Below are 23,480 nucleotides of genomic sequence, written 5' to 3'. Positions count from 1 at the left end.
GATGCTACAGCAGCAACAGACGATGCTACAGCAGCAACAGACGATGTTACAGCAGCAGCAGACGATGCTACAGCAGCAGCAGCAGCAGACGATGCTACAGCAGCAGCAGACGATGCTACAACAGCAACAGACGATGTTACAGCAGCAGCAGACGATGCTACAGCAGCAGCAGCAGCTGACAGTGCTACAGCAGCAGCAGACGATGCTACAGCAGCAGCAGACGATGCTACAGCAGCAGCAGACGATGCTACAGCAGCAGCAGACGATGCTACAGCAGCAGCAGCAGCTGACAGTGCAACAGCAGCAGCAGCTGACAGTGCAGCAGCAGCAGCAGCTGTACCACCAATAGTAGCGATGGTTGATTGGGCTTTATTATAGAACCTGGCCAGCTCGGAGACATGCACTCCACTTTCATACTTATCAATGATCTTTTTCTTCATCTCTATTGTAATTCTCACCCTTATTGCTGTAGGGTTGGCACTAGAAGCTTTCTTGGGGCCCATGGTCACTTATTTTCCAGAAAAAGCACCGAAAACACTGTAATAATACGAAATATTCCGATTGTATGCTTGGATGTTACCGCGGAGGCTGGCTGGTAAACAATGCCACTGGCGGCACATGTGAGGCTGGCTGAGGGCGCACATTGGACGCGTCTCGGACGAAAATCGGTGAGCGGGTTTTTAAGCGGTATGCGAGGCAAAATTTTTGCGATTAAAGCAAGCGGTATGCGGATTAATCGTTATGTGATGCCAACGGTATGTGGGGGTCCACTGTATTACGTTAATATAGACATTTCCATTAATCCACCTATGACATTTTTTTCAAAATTATGTAATAAACACACTACATAACATATAAACATGATACATACACCCATAGTATAAAAATTGACATAAATTTGAGATTTGTTTACCATGCGGTTTGTATGAGTGTCAGAAGAATTACGTTTTCTCTAGTCAAACACCAGTTACTTAACTGTAGAAAAATATTTCTTTTGTATGCCTTCACTCTATAGCTATTCATGACCTTTGTGGGTTTAGCACTTCTTTTTTATTATGATTCTATTAATAATAATAATAATACGTAATACAGTGGACCCTCGAGTTTTGGCAGCATCGAGTTTTGTGAAATTTGACCTTCGGCAAGTTTTTCTGGAAAAATTTGGCCTCGAGTTTTGTGATTAAACTCGTGTTTCGGCGACCGTCCGGTACCAGTCCACCCATCACCGCGCACACCAAGCCAGTCTCCCACGCCATTCATGCTCAGTGTGCCATTGTTTACCAACACGTGACAATCACCCCGCGGGTTCATGCATAATAATCCATTGTTTTTTGTGATTACAACTGCTAAATGAGTCACCATGGGCCCAAGGAAAGCTAATGCAAGCCCTTTGGTAAATAAAGTGAGGAACACTATCGAATTCAAGAAGGAAATCGTTGAAAAATATGAGAGTGCAGTGCGTGTTACAGAGCTTGCCAGGATGTATGGCAAACCCCATTCAACCATCACTTCGATCGTGGCGAAAGGAAAGAAAATGAAGTGTGCTGTTGTTGCAAAAGGAGTGGATATGCTGACAAAAGGGAGATCACACATCCTCGAAGAAGTGGAGAGGTTATTGTTGGTGTGGATTACCGAAAAATAGTTAGCAGGAGATAGTGTTATGCAGTCGATAATATGTGAAAAGGCAAGGCAGTTGCATCATGATCTTGTAAAGAAAATACCTGCAACAAGTGGTGATGCTTGTGATTTTATGCTTGTGATTTTAAGGCCAGCAAAGGTTGGTTTGAGAGATTTAAGAAGCGTAGTGGCATTCACAGTGTGATAAGGCCTGGTGATGCTGCCAGTTCTGACAAAATTGCAGCTGAGAAGTTTGTACAGGAGTTCAAGGAGTGCTTAGACACAGGAGAATTCAAACCCTAACAAGTGTTTAATTGTGACGAAACTGGCCTCTTTTGGAAGAAAATGCCAAAGAGGACCTACATCACGCAGGAGGAAGCCGCAGGAGGAGGCTTACTCTCATGTATTGTAGTAATGATGGTGGGGATTTTAAAGTGAAGCCTTTACTGGTGTATCACTCTGAAAATCCCAGTGTTCAAGAAATACAGTGTCGCCAAGAGTAATTTGTGTGCGATGTGGAAGGCTAACAGTAAGGCATGGGTCATAAGGGATATTTTCCTAGACTGGTTTAATGAAGTGTTTGGCCCCAGTGTGAAGAAATACCTCCTGGAAAATAAACTGTCTCTCAAGTGCCTCCTGGTAATGGACAATGCTCCTGCTCATCCTCCAGACTTGGAAGAGCAAATAGTGGAGGAGTTTAGTTTCATCATGGTGAAGTTCTTGCCCCCTAATACAACTCCTCTCCTCCATCCCATGGACCAGCAGGTCATTTCTAACTTCAAGAAACTCTACATAAAAGCAGTGTTTCAAAAGTGCTTTGAAGTGACCTCAGACACTGAATTGACCCTAAAAGAGTTCTGAAAAGATCACTTTAATATCCTCCATTGCATAAACCTTATTGGTAAGTCTTGGGAGGGAGTGACTTCCAGGACTTTGAACTCTGCTTGGAGAAATTTGAGGCCAGATTGTGTAGAAGAGAGGGATTTTGAAGATTTTGTGGCTGACCCTAAGGAGCCTATGCCAGTTGTGGAAACTATTGTGACATTGGGGATGTACCTGGGGTTGGAGGTGAGTGGTGAGGATGTGGAAGAGTTGGTGGAGGACCACAGGGAAGAGCTAACCACAGAAGAGCTGCAAGAGCTTCATCTGCAACAGCAAGAGATCACAGCTCAGGAAGCTGCTGCAGAGGAGGAGAAAGAGAGATGAAGGAAGGTGCCTTCTTCAAAGATTAAGGACATTTGTGCAAAGTGGACTGAAGTGCAAACATTTATGGATGAATTTCACCCTAACAAAGCTGTTGCAGGCCGTATTGGCAACATGTACAATGACAGTGTTGTGTCCCACTTCAGACAGATCTTAAAGAAATGCCAGAAACAGAGGTCTCTGGACAGATATTTTGTGTGACAGGGGTCCAGTGACTCAAGTTGTTCCCAGTGGCATTAAAAGAAGAAGGGAAGTAACCCCAGATAAGGACTTCATACCTGAAATCCTAATGGAAGGAGATTCTCCTTCCAAAAAATAGTGTACACTTTCCTCCTATCCCCTCCTCCCGTCTTCCATCCATGCAGAAATCTTCAGTAAAGGTAAGTGTAATGTTATTATTATTTTTTAAATGCATGTACTTGATTTCTGATTGTTTTCATTATGTAAATCTTTATTTAATTTGAAAAAATATTTTATTTTAATATTTTTGGGTGTATGGAACAGATTAATTTTATTTCCATTACTTCTCATGGGGAAAATGGTTTCGAGTTTCGTGAATTTCAACATTAGGCAGGCGCTCTGGAATGGATTAATCACGAAACTTGAAGGTCCACTGTAATAATAATAATATCATTCACTCTAAAAATGGTGTGTTGCATGAGAATGGGAGTGTTGCTGTTTATTTATTCTGCACTAACTTGTCAGAGCATCATTCCTTCTAAAAATGATGTTATATGAAAATGGAAGTGTTGGTCTTTATTTATTCTACTGTACCGCTGTGGAGACAACTTGTACACAATGTAAGGTGTTTGTCTGAATGCGTATGAACCATTACCAGGCTCTTCGTCCATTTGTTTACATTGTACTCTGCGTGGGTGGAGTGGCCAGGTGGGCTATCTTACCTCCCACACCTGACTTTTTACAAATAAATATTTTTCACCTCTAACCCTACATTAAGACCATTAAGACTACAGATATTTTAAGGGAGTTTTAAGCATCGTAGTATATTACGTGTGGGTGGGGTGGCTAGAAGGGCTACCATACCTACCCACACCCGAATTCTTACAATAAATACTACTCACCTTTTGCCCTACATTACGACTACAAATATTTTGAGGTAAATAATGAGTGTACTGTGTGTGTATTATACTTTTTGTTTTTTGTTGCCTAGTTCTATTGCTAACTTAATATATGTTAGTGTAAACTTGTTACGTATCTGGCATTTATATGCATTTACAAGTGGAAAAAATGGCGTTCTGCCTTCCGGCGATGTCTGCTTTGCAGTGGTAGCCCGGAACCTAACCTTCCATATAAGTGGGGCACTACTGTACACAGTACACTCATTTCTAATTTTTACAATAGTATTGTAGATAGAAATATACAGAGGTACCTCGAGTTACGAACTTAATTCCAGAAGGCTGTTCGAGTGCCGATACCAAATGAATTTGTTTTCATAAGGAATAATGTAAATTAGATTAGTACATTTCAGACCTCCAAAAATACACTTACAAAAGCACTTACAAAAATACACTTACATAATTGTTTAAGTTGGGAGCTGTTCGAAACTCAAGTTACCACTCTAGTTTAATATGGAGATATATATATAGTTAGAGGCTTGGATATCCAACAGGTTTGTGAAAGTGTGTTAGATAGGAGTGAGTGGAAGTAAGTGGTTTTTATGATGCTGTGTTGTTTGGGCATGAACAAGGTAACATTTATGAAGGGATTCAGGGAAACCGGTTAGCTGGACTTAAGAGTCCAGGTGGTGGGCAGTACCACCTGAATGAGGGGTGGGGATATTGCAGTTTGGAAGAGCATCTGAACTGTAGTATCAGCTGACCTCTGGCAAGACAGTGATGGAGTGAGTGATGGGGGAAGTTTTTTTTGGGGGGTCATCCTACCTTGGTGGGAGACAGCCAGTGTGTTAAAAAAAATTACAGCACAGTACTTTACAGTAATTTATTGTTCATTTCAGAAAGTAACAAATTAAAGATGGGGCGAAAAATTCTAAAAAAGAAACACCGAGGAGTCAAAGATCCATACAAGCAGCAAGCAGAGCGTCTTAATAAGTAAGTTTTCATGTTTTCATTAATGACATTAATTTCAACTTTGTAAAACCTTTGCATATAGGAGGAAGAAATGGGACATGATAATCACATATAAAGTTATAAAAGGATATAAAAGATTAGAAAGAAAATTATTTTTCTTACCAGCAACAAGACTAAGAAGAGACCATAGTTGTAAATTGAGGAAAAAGTGGACTCAGAGGGATACTACTATTGCAACTAATGGAATTTTTAAAAAATATGATGCATAAATTATTGATGATAGGACACCACAAGCATAACTCTGTTCCTGTAGCTATAAATAGATAATTACAGCACTTACCAATGCTGTTTATCTCCAGGGATTTTTTGGGGGGCTAATTTCACCCAAGCCATACCAGTGTTGTCTGAGGTGACAATAACAATGGCTACTCCTACATCTTTACAGTTCTGTGCCCCTACAGCTGCTCCTATTATGGCCTAACTGCTTATACTGCTGCACTGACTCACATGGAACCAGTAACGACCAACATAAAGCTGTTAAAGATGTAAAAAGCTGACCAAACACGACTAATAGAGGACTGCCCGGCATACCAAACACCAGCCTGCTGCCAGACGACATCCCAGCCAAGCAACAGTTATCACTACAATAACTCCATAACAGCTCCACTAGTGTTCTCATGGGATACAAGAATAGAAAAAGCAACACCAAGACAGACACGAAACCTCCTAGAAAACTGTTACCCATAACGTCTGCCCTGAAAGACGCCAGCGAATCTTCCACCCCCCTCACCCCCGCCCAGACCAACACAACAACAACAGTGGCAGACGACTCCAAAACCTTCTCTGAATTCTCTCAACATTCATCCTCATCCATGACTCGCACTCAAGCTGACTTGTCTACAACTACAGATAACACCCGAGACCTCTTCACCGCAAACGGCAACATAGATTACAACTCGTCAACACCTAAAGGTATAGTCCAGGAATTCAGTCCTCAACAACGACCCAATTCCATTGATAAAATTCTACAGGAAAATAGTATGCCAAGAGGACAAAATGAAACCTATGAATAACTCATTATGGACCTGGAGTGCTGACTACATACCCAAAACACAAGAATTAAAGACCTTGAATATCTTACGACGCAAAACTCAAAGATTAGTGAACTAGAAAACAAACTGACATCATTAATAAATTCGTCTAAAGAACAAGCAAACCTGCATTGAACTGTAGACACACATGCTAAACAAATAAATGTTCTCGCCACCAAGCTGTCAGAAGCTACACAAGACTGGAAGTTAAACATGGAATCCCAGTGGAATGCATGCTTCCAGTATCAAAGGGATATGATTGAACAAGACAAGTTCCGTAGACTCTGTCATTTTAACCAGCTCTACCTTACCACCAGATACAAACAATGAGAATTGCACCATCAAAGCACTCCAACTAATAAAAGATGAGATAAAAGTTAACATTAAAACCAGCGATATCAAGGAGGCCCAACTGCTAGGCAAGCCGGGTCAACAACAAAGTGTTAGGTTAAAATTCAATTTCATCAATGTAAAAAATGATGTATTAAGTTCCTCCATCAAGAAACGGAGTAATGTGTATATAAATGAGTGCCTAACTAAAAAATGTCAGAACCTATTATACAGACTTCGAAAACTTAAGTGTGATAATGCATCAATAAAACAGTGCTTTACTTGTGATGGCATAATCGTGGTAAAATTATTAGACACGGGTCGTAGGTTTGAAATAACAAATGATCAAGAACTAGCATGTTTCCTCTCATTGACTGGTTTGACTGAACCTTGTTAAGTCATATCTCAACACATTATCAACCATGTTCAGTGCTGTAGTTTAGTAGAATTTACCCTTATTCTAATCCATATTTTCATGACTGTTAGTGAATAATGGTAATTAATTCCCAGCTACTTAAGACACCTAAGGTGCTATTCAAAGTGCTAATCCAGGTACTTAAGTGTTTTATTCTCTGTCTTATTTGATACTTGAAACCATAACTTTTAACTTTGAAATAATCAAGGTGCTAAAGTGTTTTATTTTAATTTTCAGTAGCTCCATTATTTTTTAGATTTAAATTAACTATCTTAGTTCATAAGTTCATAATTGGTAGTGGTTTAACATCATTGCTTTGGTCTTTTGTTCTTTAATAATTTTATCGGCTATTTCTCTACATACCCCTTATGAATGTAAGTATCGATCCTGATATCAACCTCTTGTTGAACAGCACATGTAGTCCAAACAGTAATTGCCATTACTACACTGCTAGTCAGGCTAATACTCTTCTCAGTGTCAGGAAGAACATTAGTCTTCAACTACAATGTTAGATCATTGAGTAAATACTGTGATGATCTCATTGCACTACTTAAGTCTCTAAATGCTACTATAACTTTCATTATACTTACTGAAACCTGGCTCAGACAAGATCTGACAGACATATTTACCATACCTGGTTACACAGCCATACATAACTGTAGGCCCGACCAATCAGGAGGAGGCACTGCCATCTATTACTCTGATGAACTAGAATGTGTGAAATCAACTAATGTACGGGACGAAAATGGTGAATATATAATAGCTAAATTCACATCAAGAACACTTGAGAAACCTATAGCAGTTGGTGCAGTCTACAGACTACCATACTCAAACACTTACACTTTTAGCAATAACCTTAGAAACATGATAATTGAGTCAGAGTTGAATAAACACCATCTGATACTAGCAAGAGATTTCAACATCAACCTTATCCAAGCAACTGACCCTCCAGTAGTTGATTTCACAAATACTATGAACAACAGCTTATTGCTACCCACTATAACAACGCCAACAAGAATCTCTGACGCTAGTGCCTCGTTACTGGACCATATCTGGACCAACATAATATCCCCACTACAAGCGGGTATAATCACAGATAACACCACAGACCACTATCCTACCTTTCTCATAACCAACTTATCTAAACTGCCTCAAGAAACAAGAAGGATCTCATTTCGCCTGCATGATGAGACATCGATGAACAACTTAAAACTAGCTCTAGGTGTCATTGATTGGCAGAGAGAGCTAGATGACAGTAATAATATTGATAAAGATATCAAAAATTTTTTACATAAAACCCTAAACCTCTACAACAAACATTGCCCAATCAAAACGAAACAGATAACAGAAAAGAGGCTAAACAGCCCATGGCTAACTAGAAGTATCCTCAAATCTATTAATAAAAAACACCAAATTGAAAAGCAGTTCAGATTAGGCTTAATTATTAAAGAATTTACTAAAAGATACAAATCAATACTAACAAAACTAATACGAAAATCAAAGCAAATGTATTACGAAAATAGATTTAGTGAAATGAAAGGTGACATGAAAAGTACCTGGCAAACCCTCTCCAAAATTTTGGGCTCAAGGAAACTGACTGGAAATAGAGAGATAGACTTAACTAAAGCAGATGAACCTCACATGCAACCTATAGACACGGCCGACAAGTTTAATCTCTTCTTTACTGTAGGATCAAAGCTAGCGAGTCAGATTCCTAGCTCAGATACCCATCCGAGTGAGTACTTCACTGGCAACTATCCAAATACTCTATTTCTAGCTCCAACTAATCTCATTGAAGTCTCACTCATCATTAAATCATTAAAAAACAAATCAGGTGATTTAGATAACTTGCCACCATTCATATATAAAAAAGCTGCACCAGAACTGTCGCCCATTATTGCAACAATGTTTAACAAATCTATAGCTTCCTCAACCTTTCCATCCATACTCAAGACAGCAAGGGTCACCCTGATCCACAAAGGTGGAGATCCAACTGATTTGAACAATTACAGACCCATATCAAACTTGCCCTTACTATCCAAGATATTTGAAAAAAAATACACAAGCGACTTTATTCCTACCTTACATCCAACAACATACTTAACCCATGCCAATTTGGATTTAGACCAAAAAAAAAGCACGAATGATGATGCTTTTATACAAATGCTTGACCTAATGTACACAACTCTCGATAAGAATGAATATCCCCTGGGGCTCTTTATCGACCTAAGAAAAGTGTTTGACACAGTTGACCACAATCTCTTGCACCTCAAACTGAATCATTACGGCATAAGAGGACATTCTCTTGACTACCTAAAATCCTATCTTAACGACAGACACAGTATGTACATGCAAATGGAGCCAGCTCCGCTATCCAACGTGTAGCTGTAGGAGTACCCCAAGGTAGTGTCCTAGGCCCACTCCTCTTTCTCATCTACATCAATGATCTCCCCAATGCATCCCAACTCCTTACACCAGTTCTATTCGCAGATGACACTACATATGTCTACTCCCATTCAGACCCAGCTGTGCTTGAAAACACTGTAAACAATGAACTGCTAAAGATATATGCTTGGATGATGACCAACAAACTCACACTCAATATAGACAAAACTTACTTCATGCTGTTTGGGAACAGAGCCTCAAATATTCAACTCAACATACTGTTAAATGGTTCCCCTATATCAAGACACATGGAGGGCAAATTTCTAGGTCTTCTCCTTAACTGTAATGTTAAATTTCAGTCCCATACCCATCACATAGCCAAGAAAATTTCCAAATCAGTAGGAATCCTTTCCAATATACGCTACAATGTACCACAAACGACTCTCCTTACCCTGTTCCACTCTCTAATATATCCTTACCTCACCTATGGTATCTGTGCCTGGGGCTCAACCACAGCCAACCACCTTAGACCCTTAATAATCCAACAAAAAACTGCTGTGCAAGTAATAACCAGCTCTTGTGCTAGACAGTACACCCCACCACTTTTCAAAAGACTCAACTTGCTAAATATACAAGACATACACTCTTATTATTGTGCCTACTACATATACAGAACTTTAAACTCCACTGTAAACCTTCCCCTAAAACTACTACTCGACAGTTACAACAGAATGCACAGTCACAATACAAGGCATAAGGCTCTTTTCAACATCCCTCGAGTAAGACACTCACTATGCAAGAATGCTATGCACATAAAAGGCCCAAAGATCTGGAACTCGCTACCAGAACAGGTCAAGGATTCCCAGACAACTTATAAATTTAGGACTCTGCTAAAAAATCATCTTATCTCACAATATTAACCAAATCAACCAAACATCTACTGACTAGTTTTATCACATGACCTCCTGGCTCTTAATACTGCCATTCCATAAAATAGTACCACCTGCACCATTCCTTGTAAATTAGATTTTGTACTAAGTATACATAAGATTTATTAAGTCCAAATAAGATTGTAAAACAGCTAACCACTATTCTATGTTTAGTTTTAAGTAATAATTACTATGTACTATTATCTTATCTAGTTTTAATTAGTTACTATGTATTAGAATTAGTTTGCCTGAAATGCCTCGGCATGATAGTGGCTATCTTTGTACAGTGGACCCCCGCATAACGTTGGCATCGCATAGCGTTAAATCCGCATAGCGATACATTTTATCGCTAAAATTTTGCCTCGCATACCGCTAAAAAATTTGCTCAATGCAATTCGTCCAAGACGCGTCCATGCGGCCTGAGCCAGCTTCACTTGTTCTGCCAGTGGCATTGTTTACAAGCCAGCCTCCGCGGTAACATTCAAGCATACAATCAGAACATTTCGTATTATTACAGCCTTTTTATAGTGATTTCACCTGAAAAATAAGTGACCATGGGCCCCAAGAAAGCTTCTAGTGCCAACCCTACAGGAATAAGGGTGAGAATTACTATGGAGATGAAGAAAGAGATCATTGCTAAGTATGAAAGTGGAGTGCATGTCTCCGAGCTGGCCAGGTTGTATAGTAAACCCCAATCAACCATCGCTACTGTTGTGTCCAAGAGAACGGCAATCAAGGAAACCATACCCCCGGCCGGGATTGAACCCGCGGCCGGGGGTATGGTTTATTTGCAATCGTGTCATTACGATTTCTTAAGGCAATCAAGGAAGCTGTTCTTGCCAAAGGTTTAACTGTGCTTTCGATACAGAGATCGCAAGTGATAGAAGATGTTGAGAGACTGTTATTGGTGTGGATAAATGGAAAACAGATAGCAGGCGATAGCATCTCTCAAGTGATCATAAGTGAAAAGGCTAGGAAGTTGCACGAGGATTTAATTAGAAAAATGCCTGCAACTAGTGATGATGTGAGTGAATTTAAGGCTAGCAAAGGTTGGTTTGAGAGATTTAAGAGGCGTAGTGGCATACATAGTGTGATAAGGCATGGTGAGGCTGCCAGTTCGGACCAAAAAGCAGCTGAAAAATATGTGCATGAATTCAAGGAGTACATAGACAGTGAAGGACTGAAACCTGAACAAGTGTTTAATTGTGATGAAACAGGCCTGTTTTGGAAGAAAATGCCAAGCAGGGCCTACATTACTGAGGAGGAAAAGGCACTCCCAGGACATAAGCCTATGAAAGACAGGCTTACTCTTCTCATGTGTGCCAATGCTAGTGGTGATTGCAATGTGAAGCCTTTATTAGTGTATCACTCTGAAACTCCCAGAGTGTTCAGGCAAAAGAATATCCTCAAGGCTAATTTGTGTGTGCTGTGGAGGGCAAACAATAAGGCATGGGTCACTAGGGACTTTTTCTATGACTGGTTACACCAAGCATTTGCCCCCACTGTGAAAAATTACCTAACTGAAAAGAAATTAGACCTTAAGTGCCTCCTGGTGTTAGACAATGCCCCTGGTCATCCTACAGACTTGGCAGAGCGACTTTGTGGGGACATGAGCTTCATTAAGGTGAAGTTTTTGCCTCCTAATACCACTCCTCTCCTGCAGCCCATGGACCAGCAGGTTATTGCAAACTTCAAAAAACTGTACACAAAAGCTCTGTTTGAAAGGTGCTTTGTAGTGACCTCAGAAACTCGATTGACTCTAAGAGAGTTTTGGAGAGATCACTTTAATATCCTCAATTGTGTAAACCTTATAGGTAAGGCTTGGGAGGGAGTGACTAAGAGGACCTTGAACTCTGCTTGGAAGAAACTGTGGCCAGATTGTGTAGACCAAAGGGATTTTGAAGGATTTGAGGCTAACCCTGAGAATCCTATGCCAGTTGAGGAATCAGTTGTGGCATTGGGGAAGTCCTTGGGGTTGGAGGTTAGTGGGGAGGATGTGGAAGAGTTGGTGGAGGAGGACAATGAAGAACTAACCACTGATGAGCTGCTAGATCAACTTCAACAGCAAGAGGCCACACCTGAGGAAATTGCTTCGGAGGAGGGGATAGAGAAATTGAAGAAGTTGCCTTCTTCAAAGATTAAGGAAATCTGTGCAAAGTGGCTTGAAGTGCAAACCTTCATGGATGAAAATCACCCTCGGACAGCTATTGCAAGCCGTGCAGGTGACTATTACACTGACACTGTTGTGAAACACTTTAGGAAAGTCATAAAGGAATGAAAGGTACAGGCCACTATGGACAGATATGTTGTGTGACAGAAGTCCAGTGACTCTGAAGCTGGTCCCAGTGGCATTAACCCTTTGACTGTTTCAGGCCCCTCTCTGAAACTGTCATTCTATGTCGCTCAATTTTTGAAAAAAAAAAAAATTATTTTTTCTTATGAAATGATAGAGAATCTTTTCCCGATGGTAATGACACCAAAAGTTCGAAATTTCATCGAAAACTCGTGCAATTATGCTCCCGTGAAGTTAGCGGTCTCGGCGACATATGCGTATTGGCGATTTCGCCGACTTGGAGCCCTATTTTCAGCCAATTCCATTGTTCCAGTTGACCAAACTCATAGCTATTTCTTTAGAACTCCATTTTATCTATCAGCTGAGTACAAGAAACCTCCCATTTACTAATTTGGACTACCCAATATGGTGGTCAGAAATTGGCAATTTGGCCAATTTCACGCAAACTAAAAAAGATGCCAATTTCAAAATAGGGTCCAGAATAAACAAGGTAGACATTCGTGGCACTAAAATAACATATGCTCTGTTCATTAGTCACATCTCTAGGCCCCTCTTATATTATTGCTTTCTATTTTGATCTTTTATTCATACAAAAAAGTACAAAATTTACTGTTATGCAGACGACTGCATTATTGTAAAAATGGTATAAATAATATCAGTGCACTAGTGAAAGAATATTAGACTCCCCAGTTGACGTGTATTGGACGTGTGGTGTGATTTATTTACTCTTGAACATTGGTAAAAATCGAACATTTCCGCTACTTTGAGCTCAGTTTCAAGGTCGTTTTCATCGTAAAAGTAATGAAAATCATCTCTGTTTCTGTAATATGTTTTCCATTTTATCACCTAAGACCATGAAAACGTGAATACAACGATAAATACTATACGAAAATACACCTCAAAGTCGGCGTTTTATTCCAAAAAACGATCAGAGTTTTTTTTTTCTCATTACGCAATGTGTGCTGCAGGATTTTTTTATGTGGTGCACACTGACCACACAGACCCATTCTCTCACATGTGGGCCTACCAGCTTTCTCCCGCTTGATTTGAAGCCGCTAGAATTATTGAGTATACAGTGGACCCCCGGTTAACGATATTTTTTCACTCCAGAAGTATGTTCAGGTGCCAGTACTGACCGAATTTGTTCCCATAAGGAATATTGTGAAGTAGATTAGTCCATTTCAGACCCCCAAACATACACGTACAAACGCACTTACATAAATACACTTACATAATTGGTCGCATTCGGAGGTGATCGTTATGCTGGGGTCCACTGTATATACGTCAGAAACATTGGCTCGTAAGACGTATTTATACGTCGAAAACAGTCAGAGGGTTAAAAGAAGAAGGGAAGCAACCCCGGAAAAGGACTTGACACCTCAAGTCCTAATGATTAGATTTTTAGATTAGATTTTGCCACCGAAGTGGCTAGTTTATTGTGCACTCCATATCCATCCTGTGGACGGTAGCGCGAGAGCATATGGATATACAAAAGGCCTAGGAACTAGGCCCCAAAGGGTTAACAGGAATACATATGGATTTATATCTACATATCTATAGTTCACTTATCTGTTACAAGCAAATTTAGGAAATTTGCTTAGTATATCTGGTATCTTATTTTCATTAATAAGATATCTTGACATGTCACATAGGTTATTATACTGTCTGTCTCTGTATTCCTCAATAAGTGGACAAATAAGCACATAGTGTTCAAGAGAGTGACCATATGCCTGATCACATAATTTACATTTAGTTTGATCATCATCTGTGTGTCTCCCAAACTGCCAGAAGTACTTGTAACCAAGCCTAAGCCTGGCCACTACAACATCAGTCAGTCTGTTCACATTGCAAGTTGCTCCATAAACATACTTATCTACGTTCATGTTATCATAGTGGGTTATAGATCTACTCAGGCTTCTAACTGCATTCCTATAACAATCATTTTCATTATTTACTTCTCTCCTAATATTATTCCTAATGCTAGACACAGTTATACCAAAGTTATATTCTACATTCTCCTTCTCGATACTCTTCTTGGCTAACATATCAACTTTATCATGAAGGAGTAATCCAATGTGTGATGGGATCCATAGCAATTGTACATTAATTCCTTTGTCCCTAATTTTTGAGTATCTATACCTGGCTTCCCCAATGAGCATGTTGTTGGAGTCATTATATGAGCCAAGAGCCTTCAATGATGACATAGAATCAGTAATGATGATAGTCAAGCTCAGTGTCATAGGTTAGCTTTAGCGCCATTAGGATTGCAAACAATTCAGTTTGCAGTGTAGACGCCCAGTTGTTAATTCTTATGCCTAACTCAACAAATTTATTATCGTTCTTAACTAGGGAGGTGGCAACAAGAGCAGATGCAGCCCTGCCAGAAGACTCCTGTTTAGATCCATCAGTGTATATAACTTGTGATAACTTGTTACTACCAGCTAGGTGAGAAATTTCTTCTTGAGCAGTTGCTCTAACAAGAGATTTAAGGAAGGGATTACTAGCAATGAGCTTCTTGGGAGGGACTTGTAGGTATGTGATATTAAATGAACACATCTTCCATGGAGGGGTGAAATGCTCTTGTTGCCTACAGTGATACAGTTCATGCAGGTTATAAAACTTAATGCAATTGCACGTTTTCACAATCCATTTAGATCTGTGTGTATTTACCTCTAGACACTTGGTAAGATTCACTGTGACAGTGTCTGGTTCATTTCTCAACATTCTAATACCGAGTACAGTGTTAATTTCAACAATCCTATCACTGATACTAGAAATACCAAGCTCCCTCCTCATGTTAAGAACTTTTGTAGATCTGGGACAGCCAAGAATAATCTTGAGAGCTTCATTTTGCATTAACTCCAAGGGTTGGAGAGAACTTTCTCTAGCTAATATCAACATGGGAGCAGCATAATCAATTAACCCTTTGAGGGTCGACAGGCCCTCTCCGAAACTCGTTCTCAGGGTCGGCCAAATTTCAAAAAAAAAAAAAATTATTTTTTCTTATGAAAAAATAGGTTTTTTTTTCTAAACATTATAGGATAAACAAAAAAAATTTACCATCAATACTTACGGAGATATGGATGCATGAAGTTTGCAGAAAATGAGCCGCGTATGGCAACAGCGGCGACTGCCGCTCACCCGGTAAACTTTAGTTTACTTGTATTTGAAGGTTTGTTGTTTTTTTCACTATTTTATTTTTTCACATAACTTATGTGGCCTATGAGACCAAAGTAAGGTGCAATGTACATATATACACTCGTTGTATACAACACAATAAGCACACAAACATAATTATCAATATATTGTTTACAAAACTTGTTTACAAAAACAAACAATACAAAACATTGTTTATTATTATTGTTCTATAATATATATACCAATATACAGTCACTGAACATATTCCTATTAGTTCTGCAGCTTGTGGAACTCTGAAGCATGGTGTCATACACAATGGTGTTTTATCTTTCTCCCTCATTCTATCTCTTTCAATCTGTCTCTCTCTTTCTATCTGTCTGTCTATCTCTGTCTCACAGGTACACATAAATACAAGTATACATAGTATAAATTACCTAGGATAACCCAAGAAATCCAGACAAAGTGCTATACTCTGCTTGAAGGTGTGAGTAAAAGTGATGACACAGTCTTGTGGCTCTCTGAGACAGAGAGCTAGATGGATAGACAGATAGACAGGGAGCTTGACAGACAGACAAATAGACAGACAGAAATGTTAGTGTACCAGTACCAGTGTACTAGTGTTCCACCCTCCTCCTCCTCTTCTTCCTCTTCCTCCTCTTCCCCCTACTCTTCCTCCTCTTCCCCCTACTCTTCCTCATACTCTTCCTCTTCCTCTTCCTCCTACTCTTCCTCTTCCTCCTCCTCCTCTTCCTCCTCCTCATCTTCTTCCTCTTCCTCCTACTCTTCCTCTTCCTCCTACTCTTCCTCCTCCTCCTCCTCCTCCTCCTCTTCTTCCTCTTCCCCCTAATCTTCCTCCTACTATTCCTCTTCCTCCTCCTCTTCCTCTTATTCCTCTTCCTCCTACTCTTCCTCTTCCTCCTCCTCCTCTTCCTCCTCCTCCTCTTCTTCCTCTTCCCCCTACTCTTCCTCCTCCTTCTCCTCCTCCTCCATAGTGTAAATTACCAGGAGTCGGCAGCTGTCAAAATGACATATTGTCTCATTACTCACTCCCCCCTCCCGCCTGTCAAAACAATGGGGTCGGATGCTGCTTCCCTTCCTCCATTCTATCTAATTATCTTTCTCCCTCATTCTATCTGTCTTTTTATCTCTGTCTCACAGGTACACATAAATACAAGTATACATAGTATAAATTACCTAGGATAACCCAAGAAACCCAGACAAAGTGCTATACTCTGCTTGAAGATGTGAGTAAAAGTGATGACACAGTCTTGTGGCTCTCTGAGACAGAGAGCTAGACGGATAGACAGGGAGCTTGACAGACAGGCAAATAGACAGACAGAAATGTTAGTATACCAGCAAAAACAAAGGGAGGGAGATGTTTATCTCATCTTTTGGCATCAGCTCTACCCTCATTTACCCTCATCAAACGTCAGCACTTATCAGATGTTGTCTCCCCTTATCTTGTTACTGTCATGGGTGAACATTTATTATTACCTATTATTATTATTATGTATTATTATTATTATGTATTATTATTATTATGTATTATTGTTATCATTACGTATTCTTCTTCTTCCTCCTCCTCCTCCTCTTCTTCCTCCTCCTCCTCCTCCTCCTCCTCTTCTTCCTCCTCCTCCTCCTCCTCCTCCTCCTCCTCTTCTTCTTCCTCCTCCTCCTCCTCCTCCTCCTCCTCTTCTTCCTCCTCCTCCTCCTCCTCCTCCTCCTCCTCCTCCTCCTCCTCCTCCTCCTCCTCCTCCTCCTCCTCCTCCTCCTCTTCTTCCTCCTCCTCCTCCTCCTCCTCCTCCTCCTCCTCCTCCTCCTCCTCCTCCTTCACCACCACCTCCACTCCTCCTCCTCCTCCTCCTCCTCCTCCTCCTCCTCCTCCTCCTCCTCCTCTGCCTCCTCCTCTGCCTCCTCCTCCTCCTCCTCTGCCTCCTCCTCCTCTTGCCTCCTCCTCCTCTTGCCTCCTCCTCCTCTTGCCTCCTCCTCCTCTGCCTCCTCCTCCTCCTCCATTCTTGGAACAAGTTTGAAGAGCTTGTAGTTCATAATCACTATCACTATCATCACCAATGCTCACATCTGAGTCTGGGATTTTGGAAAATAGGAGTTTCCTCTTTGATTCTGGTACAACTGAACGTGAACAAGATGGCCCAGCACCAGAGGTGGAAGGCTGTGGGTTGTCTGGGTTTTCCTCACTATTACCCATATTATGGTCATTAGTTTCGGTCAAAACCTCACCAGAACCTTGAAACTCATCTTCACTGTCACTTCCATCTGTATTAGAAATGTCACTGGGGAACAAAAGTGTCCCAATTCGCCGAGGAGTGAGGAACTTCTTACCACAGGGCATGGTGGAAATTGTGTACTATGATGGCATTCCCACAATGCACCACTGGGTCCCAGATTTTTTTCCTACTGCGCACACCCACCACACAGACCCATTCTCTCACATCTAGGCTTATCAGCCTTTTCCTGTGAGATTTGAGGCTGCTAGAATTTATGCGTACTAGTACGACAAAAACCCCTACGCGTAAGACGTACTAGTACGACCAAAACCCTCAAAGGGTTAAGGACCTAACATAGGCTATGTACATCATTCTCACGATTCTCACATTTGCACCATAGTTGGGATTGTAGCCAGCAACAGCTTTGAGAGCATTTAGCCTAGCTTTACATTTCTTGTTAAAGGGTACATCTACACCAAGATATCTGTAAGTTTTAACGTAGCTAATGATTTCACCCTGCAAATAGATGGGTGGGGGATGTCGTTTGCTTGTTAATATCTTAGTTTTAGAGGAAGATATTATGAGGCCTAGTCGATTACAAATTGCTTGAACTTCATTAAGAATGGTATTCATCTTCTTATGCCCTGTTGTATGGATCATGATATCATCAGCATAGCTCATAGCTATATGTTTAGGTGAGGCAGGTTGAGCATTTAGGAGAGCATTAATCAGAATATTAAATAGCATGGGACTAAGAACTCCTCCCTGCGGTGTACCTAAAGACATTTCTTTAGAATCACTTCTGAAGCCTTGGTAAAGGACAGAGGATACTCTATTTGACAGGTATCCTATTATCCAGCAGAGTAAGCTACCAACCAATATTCATTTTGGCTAGTTCATGTAGTATAACGGTTCTGTTCGCAATATCAAATGCAGATTTTAGATCAAGAAAAGTGGTAAAACTAGTAGAGGTGTGTGCAGTGAGAAAGGTGGAAATACAGTTCTGCACACTTTTACCTTTCATGAACCCATAGAGGTAGGGGGAAAGTTGATGTCTGATTCTGTAGTACAGTCTGTTAAGCATCAGTCTTTCAAAAGTTTTACAAAGACAACTAGTTAAGGAGATCGGCCTAAATGTATCAGGCTGTTGGGGCTTAGGGATAGGCACAATGAGACTATTGGTCCAGGAAGTAGGAAGAACGCCCTCAATGTAACTGAGATTATACAGTGCCAACAAAGGGTTATCAGGCACGTGCCTTAGAGTTCTGAGAATATCATAGGTTATACCATCCTCTCCAGGAGCAGTTGATCGACCTTTGGTTAATGCATTATCTAATTCATACTCGGTAAAGAGGCAATCACTCTCATCAATATTTTGGCTCATAAAATTAATCAGTTTCAACATTTCTTCAGAAGTACTCTCTAAATTTTTTCTAATATGAGAGGGAAGGCTTTCATGCCTGGATGTTTTGGACCAGTCATTTATGAGGTCATTTGCTTTTTCAAGAGGAAAGGGATGAGCAACATTGCCAGTCTTTTTCCTGGTTATTTTATTTATACCTTTCCAAGCCAAACTCAAAGGGGTGGACCTATTTAATCCACTAACAAACTGTTCCCATTCCTGTTGCCTAAGTTCTTCCTTTCTATTCCTTGCATTTGTTAGTGCAGCTTGGAACGTTCTGAGCAGGTCTGGGGTTCTACATTCACGGTATGCTTTACCAATCCTCCTAGCTGCATGTGTTAGATTGCGCAGCTGTGGATCATCATAGTATTTACATTGGTTTTTATTGTTATTTATAGTGGAGGGTTTTTGTTTCCTATTCCTGCCCACTTGATCTGTGAGAACACTCTCAATAGTGGTAATTAAATCATCATTAAATTTTTGTGTGCCAATGGGCTCGTAATTCTTATACCATTGATCCAAGTGGTTATTAAAGTTGTCTCTGTGTTCTGGTTTGAGAATAAGTTTCCTCCTTCTGTATTTAGCTCCTTGATTGCTGGAGATGTGATCAAGATTGACAGTTGTTAGTCTTGGGAAGTGATCAGATAGAAGATCATCAACTATGACAGAGTCATGCATCGTATATGATGTATTAAATCCAAGACACAGATGTAGTATGCCACCATATATGTGAGTAGGCTCAGTAGTGCCCACAATTCGAACATTATCATGCTCATTTAGCAATCTCACTAGTTTAGTTCCATTGGTGTTTGTTATAGACCCACCAATATTCTTATGTCTGGCATTAAAATCTCCAAGAATGATGGTAGGTTCACTATTGATGCAATCTGGTAAAGCATCAGGTCGGAGCTGGTTCGCTGGGGCATAGAGATTAAAAATGTTTATGGAAAAATCGCCTGCATATACTTTGACACCATGATACTGCATGTTAACTCGACTCTGCAAGGAAAGGAGTGAATGTGGCAAGCTCTTTCTGACATACATCACACAACAGTTGGTTGACCTTAGGTTATAAGCTGCATATCCAGGCAAGTTTGGTGGAGGTGCTCCATCTTTCAATCTACATTCCTGCAAACAGATGACATCAATATTCTTGGTTGCACTAATATGATGTAAGTCAGGCAACCGCTTCCTGATGGAAGCAATGTTCCATGAAAAGATTTGTAATGTATCCATTGTTGTGAGTTATTACAATCTCTTGCTCATAAGATGGTAAAACTATTATGCTTTGACTACAGTGTGCAGATACTTAAGAGCAAATAGCATAGTTTGTACGTCTTTATCTTCAGGACCTTTATTTTTAAGCATTTTTCGGCATTTTGGCAGCCAGTGATAAGGCAAGTCTTGAAGGCAAGAGTTATGGGCTTCTTTCTCACAAATTGCTGGAAGCTGAACGGAGATTGCTGCGCTTTTGACATCATCACCATTCTCAAGAGCATCATCCTGATTACATATATTTATTAAACTTGTCAGGATCTGTTCAAGATGCTCAATTTTTTTCTGGAAAGTTGTTATAATATGAGGAAGGTCTAACGAATCCAATGCCTCTCCGGAGGATGGCACTTCTGGGTTAGTGCTTTCTTTAACACCTATCACCTTAACAGGTACCATGGTTACATTAGTGTTCTCTGTTTCATCATTCATTGCAGGTAGGTCCTGTGCATCTGACTCATCTCCAATTTCCAGAGAGGTTACCTGTGTGGTGTCCATCTGACTGTTGTAGTTGTGTGTATTGGGAGAAATGACAAACTCATCTCCATATTCAGGTGTAGCCATAGGTATCTGTAGTGGCAGACCAGTAGTTCCATATGTGCTAGCAGGGATGGCTAGCTCCTCCACAGCTGGTGTGTGTGATGGCATTCTGGTATCACCAGAATCATTTGCAGTGAGGTGGGGTTCTTGCACACTTTGCAGAGGTTCAGTCTCAGATCTGGCTGTGGTAGACTGGATGGCCCCATCCTCAGTTACCATTAAAGGACTGTTATCAGGTTTACATCGAAGGTTGTTTGGGTTCTGACTGCAGTCCTTGTGGGAGACTGTGACCCCAACTTCTTTATAATACACTTAAATTTTTGGCTGTCAGGGCCTACTGTGCATTCTCTAGTGGAATGTTTCCCAGCACACTTACCACACCAAGAATGTAGTATTCCACAGTCTACTGCAACATGGCCATAGTGCTGGCATTTGTAACACCTACTTTTAGGGGGTAGGTACACTTCGATGTTTAGGAAACGTAAACCATGCACCCAGATATTCCGGGGGAGGGGCACAGGATCTACCCAACTGGCAATAATTTGGGATTTTCCTTTAAGCCTTTTAGGCTTGATGATATGCTCACTTAGAGTCAGATGGGATGGGTCCATGCAGAGAGGGTATCCAAAGATTATGATACTGACCCATTTTTTAAAGTGGTGAGTGTCTGATGGAGGTCGGAGCAGCTTAATATCCCCATAAGGTGTACTAAGTAGATCATTAATCAGCTCTTTATTCTGTTCCACAAACACAAAGTTGTGTGTGTTTTTCCTAAATTGGATCCTTGAGTTAGGATGCTTGTGGATCCAATTTAGGAAAAACACACACAACTTTGTGTTTGTGGAACAGGGGGGATTCCCCTTCTAAACACTAAAACCATCCAGTCTCCCCTCCTCCCATCCCATCAATCATCACCACATCTTCAATAAAGGTAAGTGTCATGTAACTGTGCATGTTTTCTTAAGTTTGTGTGTATTAAAATTAATATTTCACGTGGTAAAATTTTTTTTTTTTCATACTTTTGGGTGTCTTGCACGGATTAATTTGACTTCCATTATTTCTTATGGGGAAAATTAATTCGCCTAACGATAATTTCACATAACATTGAGCTCTCAGGAACGGATTAATAGCGTTATGAGGGGGTCCACTGTATTTAGCAAATCAAAATTGTAATTACGCATTGTAACCTTTACAAAGAAATAAACTATATAGAGCATGCATAGTTCCTTTGTATAAAGGCAAAGGGGATAAAAGAGAGTGCAAAAATTATAGGGGGATAAGTCTGTTGAGTGTACCTGGTAAAGTGTATGGTAGAGTTATAATTGAAAGAATTAAGAGTAAGACGGAGAATAGGATAGCAGATGAACAAGGAGGCTTTAGGAAAGGTAGGGGGTGTGTGGACCAGGTGTTTACAGTGAAACATATAAGTGAACAGTATTTAGATAAGGCTAAAGAGGTCTTTGTGGCATTTATGGATTTGGAAAAGGCGTATGACAGGGTGGATAGGGGGGCAATGTGGCAGATGTTGCAAGTGTATGGTGTAGGAGGTAGGTTACTGAAAGCAGTGAAGAGTTTTTACGAGGATAGTGAGGCTCAAGTTAGAGTATGTAGGAAAGAGGGAAATTTTTTCCCAGTAAAAGTAGGCCTTAGACAAGGATGTGTGATGTCACCGTGGTTGTTTAATATATTTATAGATGGGGTTGTAAGAGAAGTAAATGCGAGGGTCTTGGCAAGAGGCGTAGAGTTAAAAGATAAAGAATCACACACAAAGTGGGAGTTGTCACAGCTGCTCTTTGCTGATGACACTGTGCTCTTGGGAGATTCTGAAGAGAAGTTGCAGAGATTGGTGGATGAATTTGGTAGGGTGTGCAAAAGAAGAAAATTAAAGGTGAATACAGGAAAGAGTAAGGTTATGAGGATAACAAAAAGATTAGGTGATGAAAGATTGAATATCAGATTGGAGGGAGAGAGTATGGAGGAGGTGAACGTATTCAGATATTTGGGAGTGGACGTGTCAGCGGATGGGTCTATGAAAGATGAGGTGAATCATAGAATTGATGAGGGAAAAAGAGTGAGTGGTGCACTTAGGAGTCTGTGGAGACAAAGAACTTTGTCCTTGGAGGCAAAGAGGGGAATGTATGAGAGTATAGTTTTACCAACGCTCTTATATGGGTGTGAAGCGTGGGTGATGAATGTTGCAGCGAGGAGAAGGCTGGAGGCAGTGGAGATGTCATGTCTGAGGGCAATGTGTGGTGTGAATATAATGCAGAGAATTCGTAGTTTGGAAGTTAGGAGGAGGTGCGGGATTACCAAAACTGTTGTCCAGAGGGCTGAGGAAGGGTTGTTGAGGTGGTTCGGACATGTAGAGAGAATGGAGCGAAACAGAATGACTTCAAGAGTGTATCAGTCTGTAGTGGAAGGAAGGCGGGGTAGGGGTCGGCCTAGGAAGGGTTGGAGGGAGGGGGTAAAGGAGGTTTTGTGTGCGAGGGGCTTGGACTTCCAGCAGGCATGCGTGAGCGTGTTTGATAGGAGTGAATGGAGACAAATGGTTTTTAATACTTGACGTGCTGTTGGAGTGTGAGCAAAGTAACA

The 23,480-nt window shown here is 40.6% G+C and overlaps 1 protein-coding gene across 2 annotated transcripts in view; it reads left to right on the top strand.

The window, feature by feature from the left end:
• The first annotated feature begins 4,768 nt into the window (after positions 1 to 4,768).
• LOC128692065 (coiled-coil domain-containing protein 137) overlaps positions 4,769 to 23,480 on the top strand; it is a 104,648-nt gene continuing 85,936 nt past the window's right edge. The window contains exon 1 of one of the 2 annotated variants that reach the window (XM_070085252.1): positions 4,769 to 4,889. In XM_070085252.1, the coding sequence (XP_069941353.1) occupies positions 4,813 to 4,889 (77 nt within the window). In that variant the 5' untranslated portion in view covers positions 4,769 to 4,812. The remainder of the gene's footprint in view (positions 4,890 to 23,480) is intronic. The other variant, XM_070085253.1, reaches the window with a different exon arrangement.

Source organism: Cherax quadricarinatus, chromosome 15, assembly GCF_038502225.1.
Source record: "Cherax quadricarinatus isolate ZL_2023a chromosome 15, ASM3850222v1, whole genome shotgun sequence".
Classification (NCBI taxonomy): domain Eukaryota; kingdom Metazoa; phylum Arthropoda; class Malacostraca; order Decapoda; family Parastacidae; genus Cherax; species Cherax quadricarinatus.
This window is presented reverse-complemented; position numbering and strand designations above follow the sequence as displayed.